The sequence below is a fragment of the Chionomys nivalis genome, chromosome X, assembly GCF_950005125.1.
Source record: "Chionomys nivalis chromosome X, mChiNiv1.1, whole genome shotgun sequence".
NCBI classification, from domain to species: domain Eukaryota; kingdom Metazoa; phylum Chordata; class Mammalia; order Rodentia; family Cricetidae; genus Chionomys; species Chionomys nivalis.
Genome location: NC_080112.1, coordinates 107,230,284 through 107,249,135, shown reverse-complemented (window position 1 = coordinate 107,249,135; position 18,852 = coordinate 107,230,284). Strand labels below are relative to the sequence as shown.

The following is an 18,852-nucleotide window of genomic DNA, read 5'->3' as shown; positions in this document are numbered from 1 at the left end:
CAAGACATTTTGGTTGTGGTGATTTAGTTGTACCAGATTTCTCACAGCCCAGAAAGTTGAATTATTTCCAATTACTTGATATCCTCTAGAATATAAAAACCGCATCACAGTGCCACAAAACGTGGCTGGCAGTTTAGTCCAGTTTAGTTTCAGTTTTGGATAAAACTACACCACTGCACATTTTCTTAATTATACCTTAAAACATAAAAATACAAAAACTAAGAGGCTAGTTTTGTTGTTATGTGGTGGAGGCGTTGCTTAATATATAGAAGGCTTTGGGTATGCATGTGTGTGTGCGTGTGCATGTGTGTGTGCACATAATATATGTATACGTACACATATGTATACACATATATTTCTAGACCCACAAGAAGAAAAATGTGTGAATGAACAAACAAATAAATAAAACCGGTCACAGTGGTACAAACCTGTAATCCCAAAATTTGGAAGTAGGGACAAGAAGAAGTGGAAATCAAGACTAGCCTTAGCTACTTGACAAGTAGAAGACCATCATGTGTTACCTGAGACTCTACCTCACAAGATTGACAACTTTCCATACTGTCAGTTTGGGGGTAATCTGAAGACGATGCCTGACAAATGTAAAGTTGTACAAGTGCCTGTGTGAGAGCATAAACAGTATTGCACACATATGAGAACATGTCTATTTGAGCATGTGTACATAAATATTTTTAGAGGGGGAGAGTGGCAGCAGGTGGAAAACTAGCCAAACTGCTAGAAATACGCAAAAAAAAAAAAGATTATAAATATTTCTGACTGCCAGCCTAGGTCTTCTAGACTCTTCCAGTTTTAAAGCGCTTTGGGAATCCACTATTGAGTACTGTTTTGTGTGTTTTGCTCACATGTATGTCTAAGCACCACATGTGTGCCTGGTACCCTTAGAGGTCAGAAGAGGGTGTCAGCAGAAATTATGATTGCAAGTCACCATGTTGTTACTGGGACCTGAATCGGAGTCCTCTGCAAGAACAGCAAGTATTCTTAACCACTGAACCACCTCTCCAGCCCCTGGTTGAGTTTTTAAAGCAATATTTTTGTGGAAATTCATTATTACACATTTAAATTCTTTTTGTGGTTGTTTCTGCTTTTACGAGACAGGGTTTCTCTGTGTTTCTCTGGGTGTCCTGGAACTCGCCTTGTAGACCAGGTTGGCCTCGAATTCACAGAAATCTGACTGCCTCTGCCTCTCTGAGTCAGATTCAAATTTTTATTGTCAATTTTCTAATCCAAAATATATTTAGAATACATTTATTAAGCTAAATTGAACTTTTTATTCCTAGCCTTTCCAAAAATGTGAGTCTGTACTTGATTTTCTTCTTTAAATTGTAATGAGCACTATCCAAAGTGGTTGAATATTCCAAGTATGTATAGCGTATGAGGGCATATAGTTGTAACCTTTTTGTAAGAAAATCACCAAATTTAGATGGATTCAAACAGCATTAGAGCAACACACACACACACACTCACACACCCTGAGGGTCAAAGGAAGTCTTTGTCTTTCTTACTGTTAGATTTATAAGGCAAAATAGCACCCCAAAAGATGCTTTTGAAGTGATGGATTATAGTACCAACCCCCTAGACAAGGGCAGTGTAAAACAGCAGCTAAAATCAAAACCACTTGAATTCTGGCTCAGCTTTCTCCAGACAAGGACTTAAAATAGCTTAAATAACAGGATGCAAGGGGAGGGAAAACATTTCCTTTTAAGGTTATGCATTCTTGGTGTGATTCAAACTTCTGCAGGAACATGGCTGCATAATAAGTTTATTTACTTTGAGGTTAACTTGGGGGAGGGTGTTGAAGGAGGTAACTGGCATTTAAACTAATACTTAGTAAAAGAGAATAATATGATTTCCTTTAAAACAAAATGCAGATGTGATTCCACAAGTGTCATCTGAGAAAGACAGAGAGAGAGAGACAGACAGAGAGTGAATTCCTTGTAACCAACATTTGGTTCTTTTCTGATAAATTCAGCAACCAGTCTGGTGCCATCTTGAGTGCCTCCTAGTGATTTCTTTTTTAAGTAGAATGTTTTTCTGTGCTTGTTTTTAAAATACATTTGGTATGTTAGTGAAATGTTATCTCTTTACCTTATGCAAGCACTTGCTTGGTAGTTAGGTGGCATTTCTTTTCTTCCCGTGGCTTTTTAGTCTACCCATACTGATCATATTTCCAGAATGAAAATGCTCACTGTGGTGTTGTGAATGTTGTACATACATAAGCTGTATGTAAACCATTTATGATCTTAATAAGTCAGTTGAAATTTGATGGCAGAAGAGACAAGTCTTCCGAATGCTAAGCCTCTTCTGCATCGTGCCAATGTATAGAAGCAGTGAATGGGCCAGAATGGCGTCCAGAATGTTGGCAGCTTTAATGGGAAAATAAAAAGCTACCTTCGTGTCTGGTGTTTTTGATTTTAGTTTCCAGTTAAAACTGCTTTTGATCTGGGTCTGTTTCTCACATGCACACATTATTAAAATCTTATGTTTATATCAAAACTCAGGATGGGAAAAGTTCACCATCAAACATGGTCTTGAGCTTTTGGTGAATGCTGTTTCTGACAAGATGGATGCCAGCTATTTAGCGTGTACTCCCTCATTTTCTGGCACTTTAGATCACTGTCACTGCTTAAGGATGTGTTACTGTTTTTGTTTCTGCTTTTTCTTTTTAAACTGGAGAGTGAAAATAAAATCAGCATAAAATGCTTTGAAAATAATTACACACTATGTTGTGTCTTCCAACAGTTGGGAGGTTTTGTAAAATTAATTACTAGCTGCTGCCATTTTCAGGCTAGCTCTGCTTTTCTTCCCCTCCCTTTTGATCTAAGGATAGCTCTGCCTTCTTAATGACACTAAAATTATTCTCTTCCAATGTAGAACTTCCATGTCCTAGTGAAGGATCAATGTGATTTGCTAATGCTAACACTAAAATGCTATAGTGTAAATAGGATTAGCATCAACTGAGGTAGCCAAGTAGAATTTATGAAAGAAAGATGATATGCATTCTAATCTCAGGAGAAGTAAAGGATAAACTTCCTCATGAATTCCAAAGCTTTACAAGAATTTGAAAGCCATTGATTCAAGTGAAATCCATGGGTCCTTTCTGATTCTTTTCTTCTCTCATTTGGTTCCAGGCTAGTGTCTGTGACAGAATAGCATAAATTGACTTGTAATGCTGTTTTGGGAAAGTGTCTTGCTATGTTTCCCAGGCTTGTCTTGAACTCCTGACTTAAGTGACACCTCTGTGTGACCAGTCAGGTGAGTAGCCAGGACTACAGGCAGCCACAAGGTCCCCTAGCTCCGTGATACTTCTTAACAAAGGCAAAGCTGAATTCTGCATTGGAAATGATACCCTGATAGCAGTCTCTGCTCTCTGCACTTAGGTCCTGTTTGATGATTGTGGTCACTTAGCAAACCAAATTACAGATCTGACTTTGCCTGGTGGGGACAGGATTAGAACAAAGGGAGAGAGATTAACTGTTATTTAAGAGATATTTCTGTCTAGGTTTGGTTTCCTGATGAACTGGCATTCCATCTTTTTTTGGTACTATTTCTGTATTTTTGGTTATTGCTGCTTAGTTTTGCTTTGAAAACACTCATCTAGGATTAGAGCATTTTTTTTTTCCGGTTAATGTCGGAGAATTAGTTTCTTTAGGCAGAATTCTTCCTGTTGCTCACTATATGCAAGGAACTGTGGTATGCGAAATGCTTACAAAGATAAGGAGATAATGCTAAAAAAAAAAAACTTTGTCAAGAAGTGTGAAAACTATTAAGGATTGCCGTAAAATGGCAAATTTTTGTTCCTCCAAACCCCCCTTTTAAGTTTTCCTCTCCTTTGCTAAAATTGTCTGTTATTCCTACCCGACTCTGAAATGGAGTTTCTGTGTGTGGTTATTTTGTGGTTATATTTGAAGGTGGCTACTTCCCGTCATCTTTTAATCACATCGCTGACCTGTGTTCTAATTAATGCTCAAGAGATGTTATTGCAGAAGGAGGTTACACACAGTGGTTCGCTGTGCTATACAGATGTTATTACAGATGGAGTTTATGCAAACAGCCGTTCTTTGTGCTATTCAAATCTCTATTTCCACCTAATAAAAGAAAAGCCAGACAGACTTTCAGGATAGCTTCATGATGCTATGAATCCATAATGTTTTTTCGACATTTATCTTTAAGTCTGTCAGTCTTCTGCTTTTATGATACCAAAAGAACACTTCCGAAGTACCTGGTGGTGAATGCCAAGTCTAAACTGGTATCAAGAATGAAAGTTTAAGGGTTTGGGGACTTGCTCAGTGGTGGAGGGCTTGCCTAGGCTAGCCCAAGGCACTGGGTTCAGTCCTCACCTTGCGGGGAGGGAAACAGAAAATAAGAATAAAAGGTTAAATTGTGTTCTGATTAATGCTCTTTCACAAGTCAGAGAAAAGAAAAATACATTTCAAAATATTTTCCTTTCAAACACTGAAGTGGCCAGAGTTTTCTTAGTTAAAGGGAGCAAGTTCTTTCTTTCTCCAAAAGTATTGGATAAATGAGTTGGGGTGATTCCCAAGAATCCCACATCCATGTACTTCCTGTCCTCTGGCCTTTCCCTAAGAACCTCCCTCCTTTCCTTAATGCCTGTACTTAAATCTTCTGAAAATCTCTAGCCAGCAAGATAGCTCAGCAGGTAAAAGCATTTGCCACCAAGCCTAATAAATAAATAACCTGAGTTCAACTCACATATCACTCATTGAGGAAGGATAGAGCTGATTCCTACAAGTTGTTCTCTGACCTCCAGGCATGTATGAGTGTGCACATGAGTACATACACACACACACATACATACACATGTACTAAATATATAATTTAAAAATTAAAAAATTGTGGAGAATGATTGAGGACGTCACCTGACATTGACCTTTCACCTCCACATGCATATGTACCAGTTTATATATATGTACACATACAGCAAATAAAAGACAGTGACAAAGACTATGTTGTTAAAAGTATGTTAAAATCTCTTTAAGAAATTCCAAGGCGGGGCGGTGGTGTGGCACGCCTTTAATTCCAGCACTTGGGAGGCAGAGGCAGGAGGATCTCTGTGAGTTTGCGGCCAGCCTGATGTACAGTGCAAGTTCCAGGACAGCCCAGGTTACACAGAGAAACCCTGTCTGGAAAAAAACAAGATAGATAGATAGATAGATAGATAGATAGATAGATAGATAGATAGATAAAATGAAATCCCAACTTTATGTAATATGTATGAGAAGAATACAAAATAATAAATTTAAAAAATAGATATTCCAATTTTAACCAAGTGGTGATGGCCTATGCCTTTAATCCTGGCACTGGTAAAGGATGTCTGTGAGTTTGAGGCCAGACTTGTCTACAGATTGAGTTCCAGGACAGTCAGGGCTTTTACACAGAGAAACCCTGTCTTAAAAAAAAAAAAGGCGAAGAAAAGAAAGAAATTCCAACTTTACCTCACAATATATAAATAAGTGAATGAGTAGATGGCTTGGTATGGTGACATACTACTATAACCCCTATAATTCCTGCACTCAGGAGGCTGAAGGCTCATGAATTTAAGGTTATCTTGGGGCTGGAGAGATGGCTCAGTGGTTAAGAGCGTTGCCTGTTCTTCCAAAGGTCCTGAGTTCAAATCCCAGCAACCACATGGTGGCTCACAACCATCTATAATGAGGTCTGGTGACCTCTTCTGACTTGCGGACAGAATATTGTATACATAATAAATAAATAAATATTTAAAAAAAAGAATTTAAGGTTATCTTGGACTGTGTTCACAGACCTCATCCAACCCCACACACACACATGAACCAGAAATATAGCTTAGTGACAAAGCACTTGCCCCGTATGTGCAAGGTGCTCGGTTCCATTTCCAGCACTAAAAATAGAAAACAATTCATGAAAAGGAAAGAAAAGGACCAATATTTGAATGTAAAGTTTTAAATGAAAGAGTTAAGAAAAAGAGAGGCACTTGTGAGAAAGTAAGACACACCCAAGAACATGGGTATGGACTTCTCAAGGAAGAGTTGCCAAGGTAAGAATATTGTATTTAGGTCATGAGAAGTAGTAAGTAGTATATAGTTAGCACCTATGTTTATATTTAATAAGCATTATTTTTCTACTTCTGGCTTCAAAAATGTATTCTCAATCAGCATGATGAATTCCCATGTATTCCGATCTGGAGTATGACATACAAATGCAATCTAAAAGACTGAAAAAAAACACAGGCAAACACTAAAACCTGGAGAGATGATACTCAAATTAGTGGTCAAGTTCCGGTTAGATCCTATCATATATAATTATTATATTAAATTATTGCCCTTCAACTATGCAATGTATGTTTCACTATTTCTAATGTAGTCCATAGTACTGAGCCCCATATTAACTTTATCAAGGGAGTAGGAGAATCAGATGAATATATGCTCAGGAGCAGACACATCTAAAGCCAATATATTCATATACCACAGTTACACAAATTCTTCCACAGTCCCATTCAAATTGCTTTGTTCTCTTTAGAAACGGTACATGTTCCTGGTTTCATTTCTGTATATAAGTAGTTCATATGTACAAGCAAAGAGTTAGTTCAGTGCTTGACACTTTTAAATTCAACACAAAGAATGTGAAAATTGGCCATAAAGAAATTATTTTACCAAGTGCTGGTATTATTTGCAGGGAGGAGAGAACCACCCAAAAGAAGAAGGGGAATTAATTAGAACAAAGTATAATGAATATTGTGCATGCAAATGCCATAAAGAAACCTACTAGTTTTTATGTTGAATTTTTAAAAATTATAAAGATTTTAGCAAGAGAAAACAAAAACAAAATTGTTTTACCTTGAAAGAAATATAAATGATTGCACAAATGTTGAGTGCTTTAAAAATAAAGATATCTTTGCTGGTAGACTTCTTTTTGAGGTACGAATTTATACAGCCCAGGCTGGTTTCAAACTCCCTGTGTAGCCTAGGATGGTGAAATTACAGGCATGCATCACCATACCCAGGTTTACATAATGGCAAGGACTGGACCCAGGACTTCATGCATGGTAGGCAAATACTCTACAAATTAATCTACATCCCCAGCCCTCCGATAGATTTTTAAATGTTTCTTGGACCATTGTGAAGGCCTGTGGTATCAACTCCTTTGGAGGCTGGTGTAAGTTCAAAGCTGGCCTGGGTAACTGTTCTCAGAACAGACAAACGAAAAGGTAGCGTTGGGTATGTCAAGAACTCAGTGAAGCAAATGCTTATGTAGCAAGCAATAAGTCCCCAAATTCACTCCTCATTACCATATACACAAACTAATGTTAATACAGTTAAATAAGTGTCAGTGAGATGGCTCGTCAGGTATAGGCACTTGTTGCCAAGCCAATGACCTGAATTTAATCCCCAGAACCCACCTGGTGCTAAGAGAGATGCTACTCCCTCAAGTTATTCTGACCTCTCTGCCATGGTATGCATGACCACATACACATAAACACAGAGAAAATAGTCTTTCAAGTGTAGAAATAAGTAAAAAAAATGTAATCAATATTTAAGAGCATTTGATACTAGAGCTTGGGATCCAGTTGTAAATTGTACTTGGCATGCATGAAGTTTTGGGTCAATTTTTACTAATGCAAAAATCAATAGGAATGTAAAGATATACTGTATTACAACTAAACAGAATTTCAAGAGGTTTTGGAATAAGTGTACTACTTTTGATAGTGGCAAAGCACTTGCCTAGCATGTAGCCCTGGTTTAGAACCCAGTTACCAACCAAAAAGACAAAAATACTCATCAACCTTCAAATGATTGGTGAAGTAGTCTTAGACAACATAGTTAATGTTTTTTGCTTTCTTTTTTTTTTGCAAGGTGTTGTGGCATATACCTATAATCCCAGCACTTGGGGAGTCAGAGTAAGGAGAAACACTGTAGTACAAGGCTAGCCAAAACTATAACCCTGACTCAAACACAAACCTCCAAACTAAAGTGCAGACATAAAATAGTTAATATTTTAGTTAATATGTTCTGCAATCTAGAAGAATGTATAACCCACCGAATGACCCTCCGTGTTTCTTCTTTGTTCACTTTGCTGGAGTCATGCTAGATCTCCCCTGTTCCCAGAGCACACCACATGCACATCTGCATTACACACTGTGGTGGCTCTTTCCCCTACTTGAAATCTCTTAACTCCAGATGTCTGCCTTTGCCTCATACAAGTCTGTATTCAAATAGAACCTCAGCACAAAGGCCTTCCGTAACCATTCTGTCTAAACAGCAGCCCCCACAATGTCATTATAACCCAGAGTCACTCAACTTCAGTGCTGTTTACGTTTTGAGCTGCAGAATTCTGTGTTGCCTAGTGGAGCAAGGGTGTCCTATGTGCTGTGCGAGATTTCATGGTATCCTTAGATTTTACTCACTGGGTGCCAGGTGCCTCTTCTCCCCATTCAGATATGGCAATCAGGAATGCCTTCAACCTGAGCTGGATGTTGGGGTACATGACTGTAATTCCAGCTTGTACAAGACTGAGGCAGAAAGATAGATCACTACTGCAAATTTTAGTCTAGCCAGGACACCATTGTAAGACCCTGGCTCACAAGCTATGCAAAATTGGCCAGATATTTCTTTTTTTTTTCTGTTTTTTTGTTTTTTTCGAGACAGGGTTTCTCTGTGGTTTTGGAGCCTGTCCTGGAACTAGCTCTTGTAGACCAGGCTGGTCTCGAACTCACAGAGATCCGCCTGCCTCTGCCTCCCAAGTGCTGGGATTAAAGGCATGTGCCACCACCGCCCGGCCTTGGCCAGATATTTCTGAATTTCTCAGCTGCAGGCAGGAGAATACCTGCTAGTCTAATCCTCTTGACTGCTTCTAATTTTCTTTATCTAAGTTATATTTGCATTGTTATATTACGCCGTGTCTTAAAGTCACACTTGCTGCTCTGTGTATGCAGTCTGGTTAGAATGTGAGATCCAAAAGTGCAAGACATTCTGTGGCATCTTTGGTTCCAAGAACAATACTTAGCATGGCCTTTGTTATCCTTGTTGTTGTTTTTGAGACAGGGCTGTAGCCCTGGCTGTCCTAGAACCCATTATGTAGACCAAGCTGGCCCTGAACTCACAGAAATCTGTCTGCCTTGCCTCCAGAGTGCTGGGATTAAAAGTGTGCACCACTTCATCATGCCTTGGCAGAATTTTTAAGTAAATTCCCTGGTCATGAAACATTTCCATAAATAGTGGCGTGGCATGGTCATTTTGGGCTATTTGCAGATTGTTTCTTTCTTTAGATTTCAATTTACCTATTTGCTATTTCTGGCGAAAGTGAAAAGTTATTTACACATATCATACATACATGCCTACAAATGGCATCTTTTTCAAAAAGCCATCTTGTAATCATTCGTTGGTGGTTTTGCATTCATTTTTTCATGGTTTTGAATAAGCATGATTCTTTTATCAGTGTTTTGCATATCCTATTAAAACTGCAATAGCCGCAAAATAAAAATGGCATTTATAGAGACATTTTAAACATCTGCTTTACTCAGTACTGAATTTGTTCTGTGAACTCTCTATTGTCTTAGATTAACACTTGTTTACATGAACTAAAAAACTTGACCCTGAAAGCAGTTGCTTCATATCAGATGTGCTTTGAGACAGAATCAGTGCTATGTCATAAAACCTCTTTTGCAAAGATAAAAAAATGAGAATAAAACTCCTGTGTAGGTACAGTAGAAATTATGCTAGGCCATGACAAAACTGTGTTGGTATATAAATTATTGTTTTTAAGACTCCTTTTGGTTTTGTGATTTAATAAGAGTTTATTAACCAGAAACTATATTTTCTTATAATCAGAAATGCTATTTTAGGTAAAGCTGTGTACACATTAATTAAAATACAAGATTCATGATATAAACATGATATAAACAAAGCATTGCTCTTTAGTTAAAATAGACATTTCCCTTCCAAACATCCTTATATTCCAAATGATGAAAAAAGATTGCAATTAGGCAAGCTTGTGAAGTGATAATATTCTTTTCGATATAATAATCTCAAAAATTTATTTCTAATCTTTTTTTGTTCTATCTTTTTGTTTGTTTCTTTGGCTCTTTTTTCTTTCTTTCTACAAAGATCTCAACAGCAACGGATACATTTGTGACTATGAACTTCATGAACTTTTCAAGGAAGCTAATATGCCATTGCCAGGATATAAAGTGAGAGAAATTATTCAAAAACTCATGCTGGATGGTGACAGAAACAAAGATGGGAAGATAAGTTTTAATGAATTTGTTTATGTAAGTATGGGAAAAATCTGTGTTTATTAGAAGTCATTGTTGCTCCATTGTCTAGTGGGTATTTTAAAATGTAAATACTATTATATTGAATAGTTAAATACATCATGTTAATACTCTGGTACCGAGTAACATTTTTGTCATTCTGCTCACTCAATTTAATTCTTACAGCCACCCGAATGATTAACAAAACATCAAGGAAGGTACATTGACAGAAACAAAGCTATAGCACAATGCTCACAGTGAACGCAAAATCTCCTTCAGGAATGTCATTAGACGGCATCTTTCAAGATGCTAAATGACATTTTTGAAGCATTCTTTCTCTCCCCTGTAGAGAGCAGAGTGCTTCACAAGATTAATGACATCATATGACTCAGTCTTAGAAGTTTCCTGAGCTGAACTTTCTGATTAAAAGGTGTTTCCTAAGCCCTGTACTAGTACTATTTAACTGTACCATTTTCTCCAGGGTGAGCACCGTGATAATTAACAGCTAGAAGCATATTCCTTCAGTCTCTTGGAAGAGGCACGTACAATTTTTGTTTTCTTGTCTAGTGTCATCAAATATTCAAGGTTCTTGGCTGATTGCATAACAGTTCTCCCCCGTAAGCATTTAGCTCAGCCTGTGTGACAGGCACGCGGTTCTTTATCAAGATCTAACTATTTTAGCTGCCAGCAATTACAGTCTAGATTTTATTGACTTATAGATTTTCAGTCTAGATTTGTTAAAAAATTATTGTAAATGTCTTTAAAGAGCTGTTGCTTCTTCTCTCAGATAAGAACACCCTTAAGGGGATGGAGAAATGGCTCAACAGTTAAGAGTATTGACTGCTTTTCCAGAGGACCTAAGTTCTGCTCCCAGCACAGGCATGGCAGCTCAGACTGTTTGTAATTCTAGTTCCACGGGATCTGACACCCTCTTCTGTCTTCCTTAGGCACTGCTCATAAGTGGTCCACAGATATACATGTATTAAAAACATGAAAAATTAATTTAAAACAGAATGCCCTAAGAGCTGAGGTAGGTAGACCTCTGTGAGTTCAAGGCCAGCTTGGTCTACATAGAAATTCCAGGCCACCCATGGTTGCAAAGTGAGACCCTGTCTCAAAAAAGAAACATAGATGTTTATGTTTTTGTTTGGGTTAGGTTTTGTTTTGTTTTTGAGACAGTCTAACTATAAAATCATAGTCATCCTGCCTTAGCTTCCAGAGAGCTGAGGAAGAAAGTCATATACTACAGTAACTGTCCTACCCTAAAATTTTATGAATATTACTATTTATTTATTCATTTACTTGTTTATTTTATTTTATTTTGTTTTGTTTTTCAAGACAAGGTTTTTCTTTGTAACAGTGGTGACTGTCGAAATTGCTTTGTAGACCGGGCTGGCCTTGAACTCGCAGCTATCTGTCTGCCTCTGCCTCCCTGATTGCTGGAACTAAAGGCGTGCACCAACATTGCCCAGCTGATTTACTTGGTTTTTAAGACTACCTTTGGCTATGTTAACATCTAATTTGTGACCCTTCCTGCCTCAGCATCCCCAGTGCTGAGGTTACAGTAGCATACCATGCTGCCTGAGTATTTGTTATTACTGTAAGTCTCAGTTTGACTAGATGTTATTAGGCATTCTTTTCAATTTCCTGCAAACTAGTGATTTGTACTTAACATTTGGCACCAAGATTCGACACGCCTACCCTCCTTTTCTATACTTTATCTTGGCAGCAAGACAGCTGCTATTAGAACATATGCTATCATGAGTTACCATGAGTCACTATGACAAGTGAATTTCAAATATGTTCCCTCTGATTAGAACTAACTCAAAGAACACACCATATGGTCAGAAACAAATAGACTATGTAATCAATCATCAGAGGTAAGGGAGGGAAGGTTGCTGTTGTTTGAAAACTATAGCCTCATGTCATCATTATCATTAAAATTTCTTGCCATTTTCTTTTGAGAAACTGATTTCCTCCCGTCATTTCTGTCTCCAGTTCTGGCCAAAGTCTTTTGCATTGAATTCTATGTTCAATAGTAAGTTACAAATGATTTGTGATTTGAGCACTTGCATGTCTCTGTATGTAACTTGCATGGGTCGCTGAGAATTTAAAGCAGGCCAGAGCAGTTGGGAAGTGTGGTCAGTTGCTTTTGATACAACTTAAACTGAGAATCTTTGTATCTGCTAGAAAGAAGCAGCCCAAGTTATTAGGATTTGTGGTCTAACTGGGATTGTTGAGGACAAAATTATCAACATGTCTACAAAAAAAAGATGTTGGGAAAACGTTCAGTTTTGTATATTTTGAACCACTGCACTTTCCACACATTTTTAGTGTCTTTTAACCAATAAGATGAACTTGTCTTAGTATGTTCTTTAAAATAAGTTGGGCAACAGTAGGAATTTTCTAGAACAAAATATTAATGAGAACATTTTAGGTCAAAGTAATATTTTAGAAGTACAAGGATTTTTACTCACTTTTGTTTGAAACAGGATCTCTCTCTGTAGCCCTGACTGTCCTGGAACAGACTAAGTTGTCCTGGCTAATATAAACTCAGAGGTCTGCTTGCTTTGACCTTGCGTGCTAGACTTAAAAGTGTGACCAATCTGCCCTGCTTCAACTTATAACAAGAATGTATGGGTCGTGAAAAAGAAAGTGAGCTGACAAGAATTGTCCAGAGGACCAGTAGCCCTTTCTAGTTAGTCCCTGCTAATTAAGAAACTTGAGCTGTGCCCTAGCTAAATGGCTCGTCAACACTGGCTGTTCTTCTAGAGGTCCTAGATTGGATTGCCAGCACTCGCATGGCAGCTCACAAACATCTCTGACTCTAGTTCCAGGGGATCTGATACTGCCTTTTGGTCTCCAAGGACATCAAGCACATATGTGGTACACAGACATACATGCAAGCAAAATACTCATACACATGAAACAGTAGTGTTTTGAAACTTGAACTATAACCTTTCAGAATGCTGCTGCCATGACTGCTTAAAGAGAAGGGCACATTGAAATGACTGTCTACTTTCCTGGGCTTCATCCCCGATTTGATACCTTGTAAGTTGTCACAGAATTTGAACTATGGCTTAACTCACCAAGAGATGGAGATTGTAATTCTTGTCAGCTCTTAGCATATTGGAAGAGAAACACATGTATTCTCACATGCTAGGTTTGGAAGTTTTATGTGGATGCAAATTTAAAGAGTATTCACTGTAAACTAAGTACAAACAAAATTAGTTTCTATTAATTTTCAAGATTATATATATAGGACAGAAAAGGCCCCAAATATTGTATACAAACTTCAAAGGCAGAACTGTAATTAATTATTTGTTTTCATTTTAAGTGTTAAAAGCTGAAGTTATCGCTTGTTTGTTTATGTGTTTAGATTTTAGGTTTTCAAGACAGAGATTTTTTGTGTAGCCTTGACTGTCCTAGAACTCACTCCTTAGACCAGGCTAAGCTTGAACTCAGAGATCTGCTTGCCTCTACCTCCCTCCCCTGTGCTGGGATTAAAGGCATGTGCTACCATTCTGTAATATTGGATTTTTTCTATTTTTTTGCTATTTTTCCTATCTTTAATTTTCTTGTGTAATGGATTAAACTCTGGGCCTTGCACATGCAAGGTAAATGCTGTACCATGGAGCCATGTACCCAGAACACTAGGTTTTTTATAGGTATAAACTAACACAATTGTTTTCTTCAGTTGTGAAAGACTGATGGGTCAATATATGTTTAAACAGAAATGATTGTGTTAATTTCTTGTTTTCACAATGAGAAACTTGCTTTTACACAATGGTAATAAATCTTAAATCTTTTACTAATAGAATTGACCCACAGGATTAATCATTTAAAACCATCAAAGTACTTAGAACAATGCTAGGCATGGAATAAATGTTCCATAACTGTTAGTGGTTGAAATAATTATTTCTATTTTTATTGATTGAATCTTTTGAGCCAAGGTATTACCAAGTTACCCAGGCTTGGCAAACCTCAAGGGCTCAATGATTCTTTTGTGCTCAAACTTTGTGGCAACTGTGGGGCTCCAGGCCTCCTCATACTCTGATATTTCCCCTATTTCAAAGCAAAGTAGGGGGATGGAGAGACGGCTCAATGATCACAAACATTTGACTGCTCTTCTAGTGGACCTGGGTTCAATTCCCGGTACCCACATGACAGCTCACAACTCTTTTTAATTCCAATTCCGGAGACCCAACACACATGGCAAAACACCAATGTACATATAATAATAATGATAATAATAATAGTAATGTTTTTTTCCAACTTGAGACCTGCAACAGTTTCCAGAAGAAGGAACACATTGAGCTCATTAGGATCACAACTCAGCCTTGAAAAGATTCATTGAAAAGACTAGTACAGTCTTGTGCTGGCTGATTTCTGAGATTCCTGTAAAATCTGATTCAGCAATATCTTCACTGAAGTAGAAAAGAAAAGGCAGATTTTTCATCTGGTGAACCAATCTGATGAATGTATTTTCAATTCTCTTATTTTTCTTAAAGGTTTCATTCTAAGAGACAGGCTAAAATGTTATGGGACCAAATTGAGGTTGGTTGACGTAATCTGTTTAGAAATATTTGGAACGTAGGATTAGGAATATAACTCAGTGGGAAACATGGATTCAGTCCTCAGGAGCAAAAAAAAAAAAAAAAAAAAGACACTTAACAAATTTAATTAGACTTTCCACATTATTTATTCCCAAGCAGTTTCCAGGTCCCATGAAAGAACATGGTATTTTATCACAAAGATAATTTCAATTGAATTATTCCACTTTCCCATAATGTATAGTTTGAATTTATCATTCAGCTAGAATCATGAAAATTTAAGCAACTTAATTTATTAGAAGTTTCTGATGCTTGAAGAAAATGCACACACAACAAGAAAAACAGCTTTTCCTGTTTTCTTCTGAAGCTGGAACATGTTTTGGTCTTGCAGTGATGTGTGATATGCTTGGTATGAGGAAATGCACACCTGTCCAATTTTCATATATTCCACATTTTTTTTAAGGTAGAGTGAAGGTCACAAGCAGGACACTCTTTTCTTTTTACGTCACTTTGTTTTATTTTGTTTGATCCAGGGTCTCACTCTGTAAACCAGGCTGGCTTTGAACTCCTGGAAATCCTCCTGCTTTAATCTCCTGAGTAGGATTACAAGTATGAGCCTCCATGCCAAACTATGTTTCTTTAGTTTTTTTTTTGAGACAGAAGCTCATTATGTAGCTCATGTTCTCTCTGTTTTCTAGGCTTGCCTAGAACTCATAGCAATCCTCTTGCATCAGCTTCCCATTTACTGGGATTGCAAGTGTCTGTCCACATTTTATTAGTTATTTTTTTTTATTTTTCATGTATGGGTGCATTATATTTGCATGTACATATGTACGTTATGTGCATAAGTGGTGCCTGTAGAAGTTTTGGGGGAAAAGAGAATCTTACCCTCTAGAACTGGAGTTGTGCATGGCTGTGAGCCACCATGTGGGTGCAGAGAATTGAATCCAGATCCCCCGGAAAGGTAGCCTATCTCCAGCCACAGAAGATACGTATTGTTTTCTTTGTTGTGGTGTGTGTGTGTATGTGTGTTTGTGAGTATGTGTGTATTCTCAGGGGCTTTTTTAAAAGTTTGTTTTTATTTTGTATTGTGTGTATATGTGTGCCTGTGCATATGTGAATACAGGCATCCACAAAGTCCAGAAGAAGGTATCAGACACCCTGGGGCTGATGTGAACCACCTGATGTGGTTCTTGAAATGGAGCTTGAGTCTTCTGGAAGAATATCGAATATTCTTAACCACAGAGCCATCTCTCCACTGTCCAGCAGATGTATTCTAAAAAGGGAAGGGACAGCATTCCAATAATGCGTGAATTATGCTTTGCAACATGCTCAGCCACCCATTCTGTTATAATCACACATACATTTGTTCATCTTGTAATCTCGTAAAATTGTAGATATAGCATAAAGTTTCAAGTTTTGAGGACACATCATCAAAAATAGGGAAAGGACTTGGGTATGGTGGCACACAAAAATAGAGAAAGGACTTGGGCATGGTGGCACACACCTTTGATTCCAAGTCTAGGGAGGCAGAGACAAGTGGAACTCTATGAGGTCAAGGCCAGCCTGGGCTACAGAGTGAGTTTCAGGACAGCCAAGAGCTGTTGCACAGAGAAACCCTGATAGAATAGTATTTTCCTAAATGAAAGTATTTTATAGGACCAAAGAAAGTTGGGATTTGAGAATGGCGATGGGATAACATGTCTGTGATCATCAGTGACAATATTCATTTCAAGAATCCCTTTTTTCTTTGTGGTTCATGCCTCTAATTCTAGCACTTGGGAGGCAGAGACAGTCTAATCAAACAAACAGCAAAAACGTCCCTTTCTTTAAGTAGACTAATTACAAAAAGGGCATCTCTTAGAAAAGCTTAATTCTTAAAGTGTTTTGCCTAAAGCTGGGCTGGTATTGCACGTTGTTCCCATCTGAACTGCTGCACAGTGTGACCCTCAGCTAGAGGTGACCTCCCCTACGGAGGAGAATGAGAGGCAGTAACACTAAAAGCCTTTGACATATGTTATACTTTGTTCAGCAATTTTTGTTGCGTTGTTCCACATAAAGTGAAGTTCTAAAGGCATTTAGAGAAAGTTTTGTGAGCCTGAGAGATGCCTCAATGGGCAAGGCCCTTGCTTAGCCAGCCTGCTGACCTGAATTTGATCTCTCAGAATGCATGTAAAGGTGGAAGGCGAGAACTAACTCCTCAGAGCTGTCCTGAGACTTCCACGCACGTATTCCTCCCATGAAGAAAGTTGCCAGACTTGTCCCTAGTTGACAGAGACGAATTTTGGCATGCACATTGGCAAACAGAAGAAAGATTTGGGGTAGGCAAATTCGAGAATTTCCAAAGTATAGAGACAGATTTTTTAAGAATGCTCATTCATTCACATTATTAAACCAGGATATGAAACTTGCATTCTTCTAGCTTGTTATTATGCAATTCAAAATTAAAAGTTACCTTCTTATCCAGATTCTTTGATGAGAAGAGGAGCCATACTCAAATGTCTTAAAAGGACAACTAATAAAAAGCCTTTTATATGTGTCTTTTTTTCTTTTTCTCCTTCTTCTTTCTTCTCCTCCTCCTCCCCCTCCTTCTCTTTCTACTTTTCTTCACATAACTGGGACAAAAACTCCGGGACTTGTGTGTGCAGGGCAAGTGCTCTGCCGCTGACCCATCTTCTCAATTCTAATTTCACCTTTTCTTTGTTTTGGTTCTGTTTTTTCAAGACAAGATTTTCTCTGTGTAGCCCAGACCATCCTGGAACACACTGTAGAACAGGCTGCCCTTGAACTCACAGAGATCCACCTGCCTCTGCCTTCTGAGTGCTGGAACTAAAAGTGTGCACAACCTTTGCCAGGTTAATTTCATTTTTATTTTTAGACAAGTTCTCGTTGTGTTGCCCAAGGTGCCCATGAACTTGCAATCCTTCTGTTTCACACCAGTTCTTCTTTCTTTCTTTCTTTCTTTCTTTCTTTCTTTCTTTCTTTCTTTCTTTCTTTCTTTCTTTCTTTCTTTCTTTCTTTCTCTCTCTCTCTCTCTCTCTCTCTCTCTCTCTCTCTCTCTCTCTCTCTCTCTCTCTCTCCCTCCCTCCCTCCCTCCCTCCCTCCCTCCCTCCCTCCCTCCCTCCCTCTTCCCTCCCTCTCCCTCTCTCTCTCTCTCTCTCTCTCTCTCTCTCTTTCAAGATAGAGTTTCTTTCTTTGGAGCCTGTTCTGGAACTAGCTCTTGTAGACCAGGCTGGGCTCAAACTCACAGAGATCCACCCGTCTTTGCCTCCTAAATACTGGGGTTAAAGGCGTGCGCCACCACCGTCTGGCTCACACCAGCCCCTTTTTAGTGTCTACACCCTTATTCCTAATCTCTTCTTTTCTTTCATTGATTTTTGAGACAGGGTTTCTCTTTGTAACAGTTCTGGCTGTCCTGGAACTCTCGGTAGACCAGCCTGGCCTTGAACTCACTGAGATCCACAGGCCTCTGACTCCCAAGTGCTGGGATTAAAAGTGTGCACCGTCACCTTCTGGCCTCCTCTTTCTTGATATAAAATCTTTCTATGTAGTTCTGGCTAGCCTGGGACTCCCTTTGTAGAAGCAGCTTGCCCCAAACTTGTACAGATCCTCTTACTTCTGCCTCCCAAATACAAATGTGCACTACTGTGTGCTGCCTTTATTGTCTCCATCCTTATTTATTTTTTTCAGAACTTTAATCGAGTTGCCACAGTATTGCAATGAACTCTGTACTGTCAACACCATTGCCTACTTAGTACTTATTTTTTTTATTTCTTTGATAGTCATCTATGCCACCAACCTAACAATTTTTTTATTATTCTGTTGCTTTTCATTGAGTGAACTGCTGAGATACCACATTATACTACAGAATATTTTTTTGGTTGACTCATTAATCTTTGTCTTAATGCTAAGAATTGTGGTTGAAGAAGGGGAAGTTCTTCAGCTTCTCTCTAGCCTTGCTTCACAGTGGGAAATTAACAGATTTACTCGTGCCTTTGACCCACACTTTTTTTTTTTAACTTAAAGTGGATTCAATGC

At 38.3% G+C, this 18,852-nt stretch overlaps 1 protein-coding gene across 4 annotated transcripts in view; it reads left to right on the top strand.

Moving 5' to 3' along the window:
- Pls3 (plastin 3) overlaps positions 1-18,852 on the top strand; it is an 89,020-nt gene that overhangs the window by 52,951 nt on the left and 17,217 nt on the right. For all 4 annotated transcript variants that reach the window (XM_057760159.1, XM_057760158.1, XM_057760161.1 and 1 more), the window contains exon 3: positions 10,116-10,279. In XM_057760159.1, the coding sequence (XP_057616142.1) occupies positions 10,116-10,279 (164 nt within the window). The remainder of the gene's footprint in view (positions 1-10,115; positions 10,280-18,852) is intronic.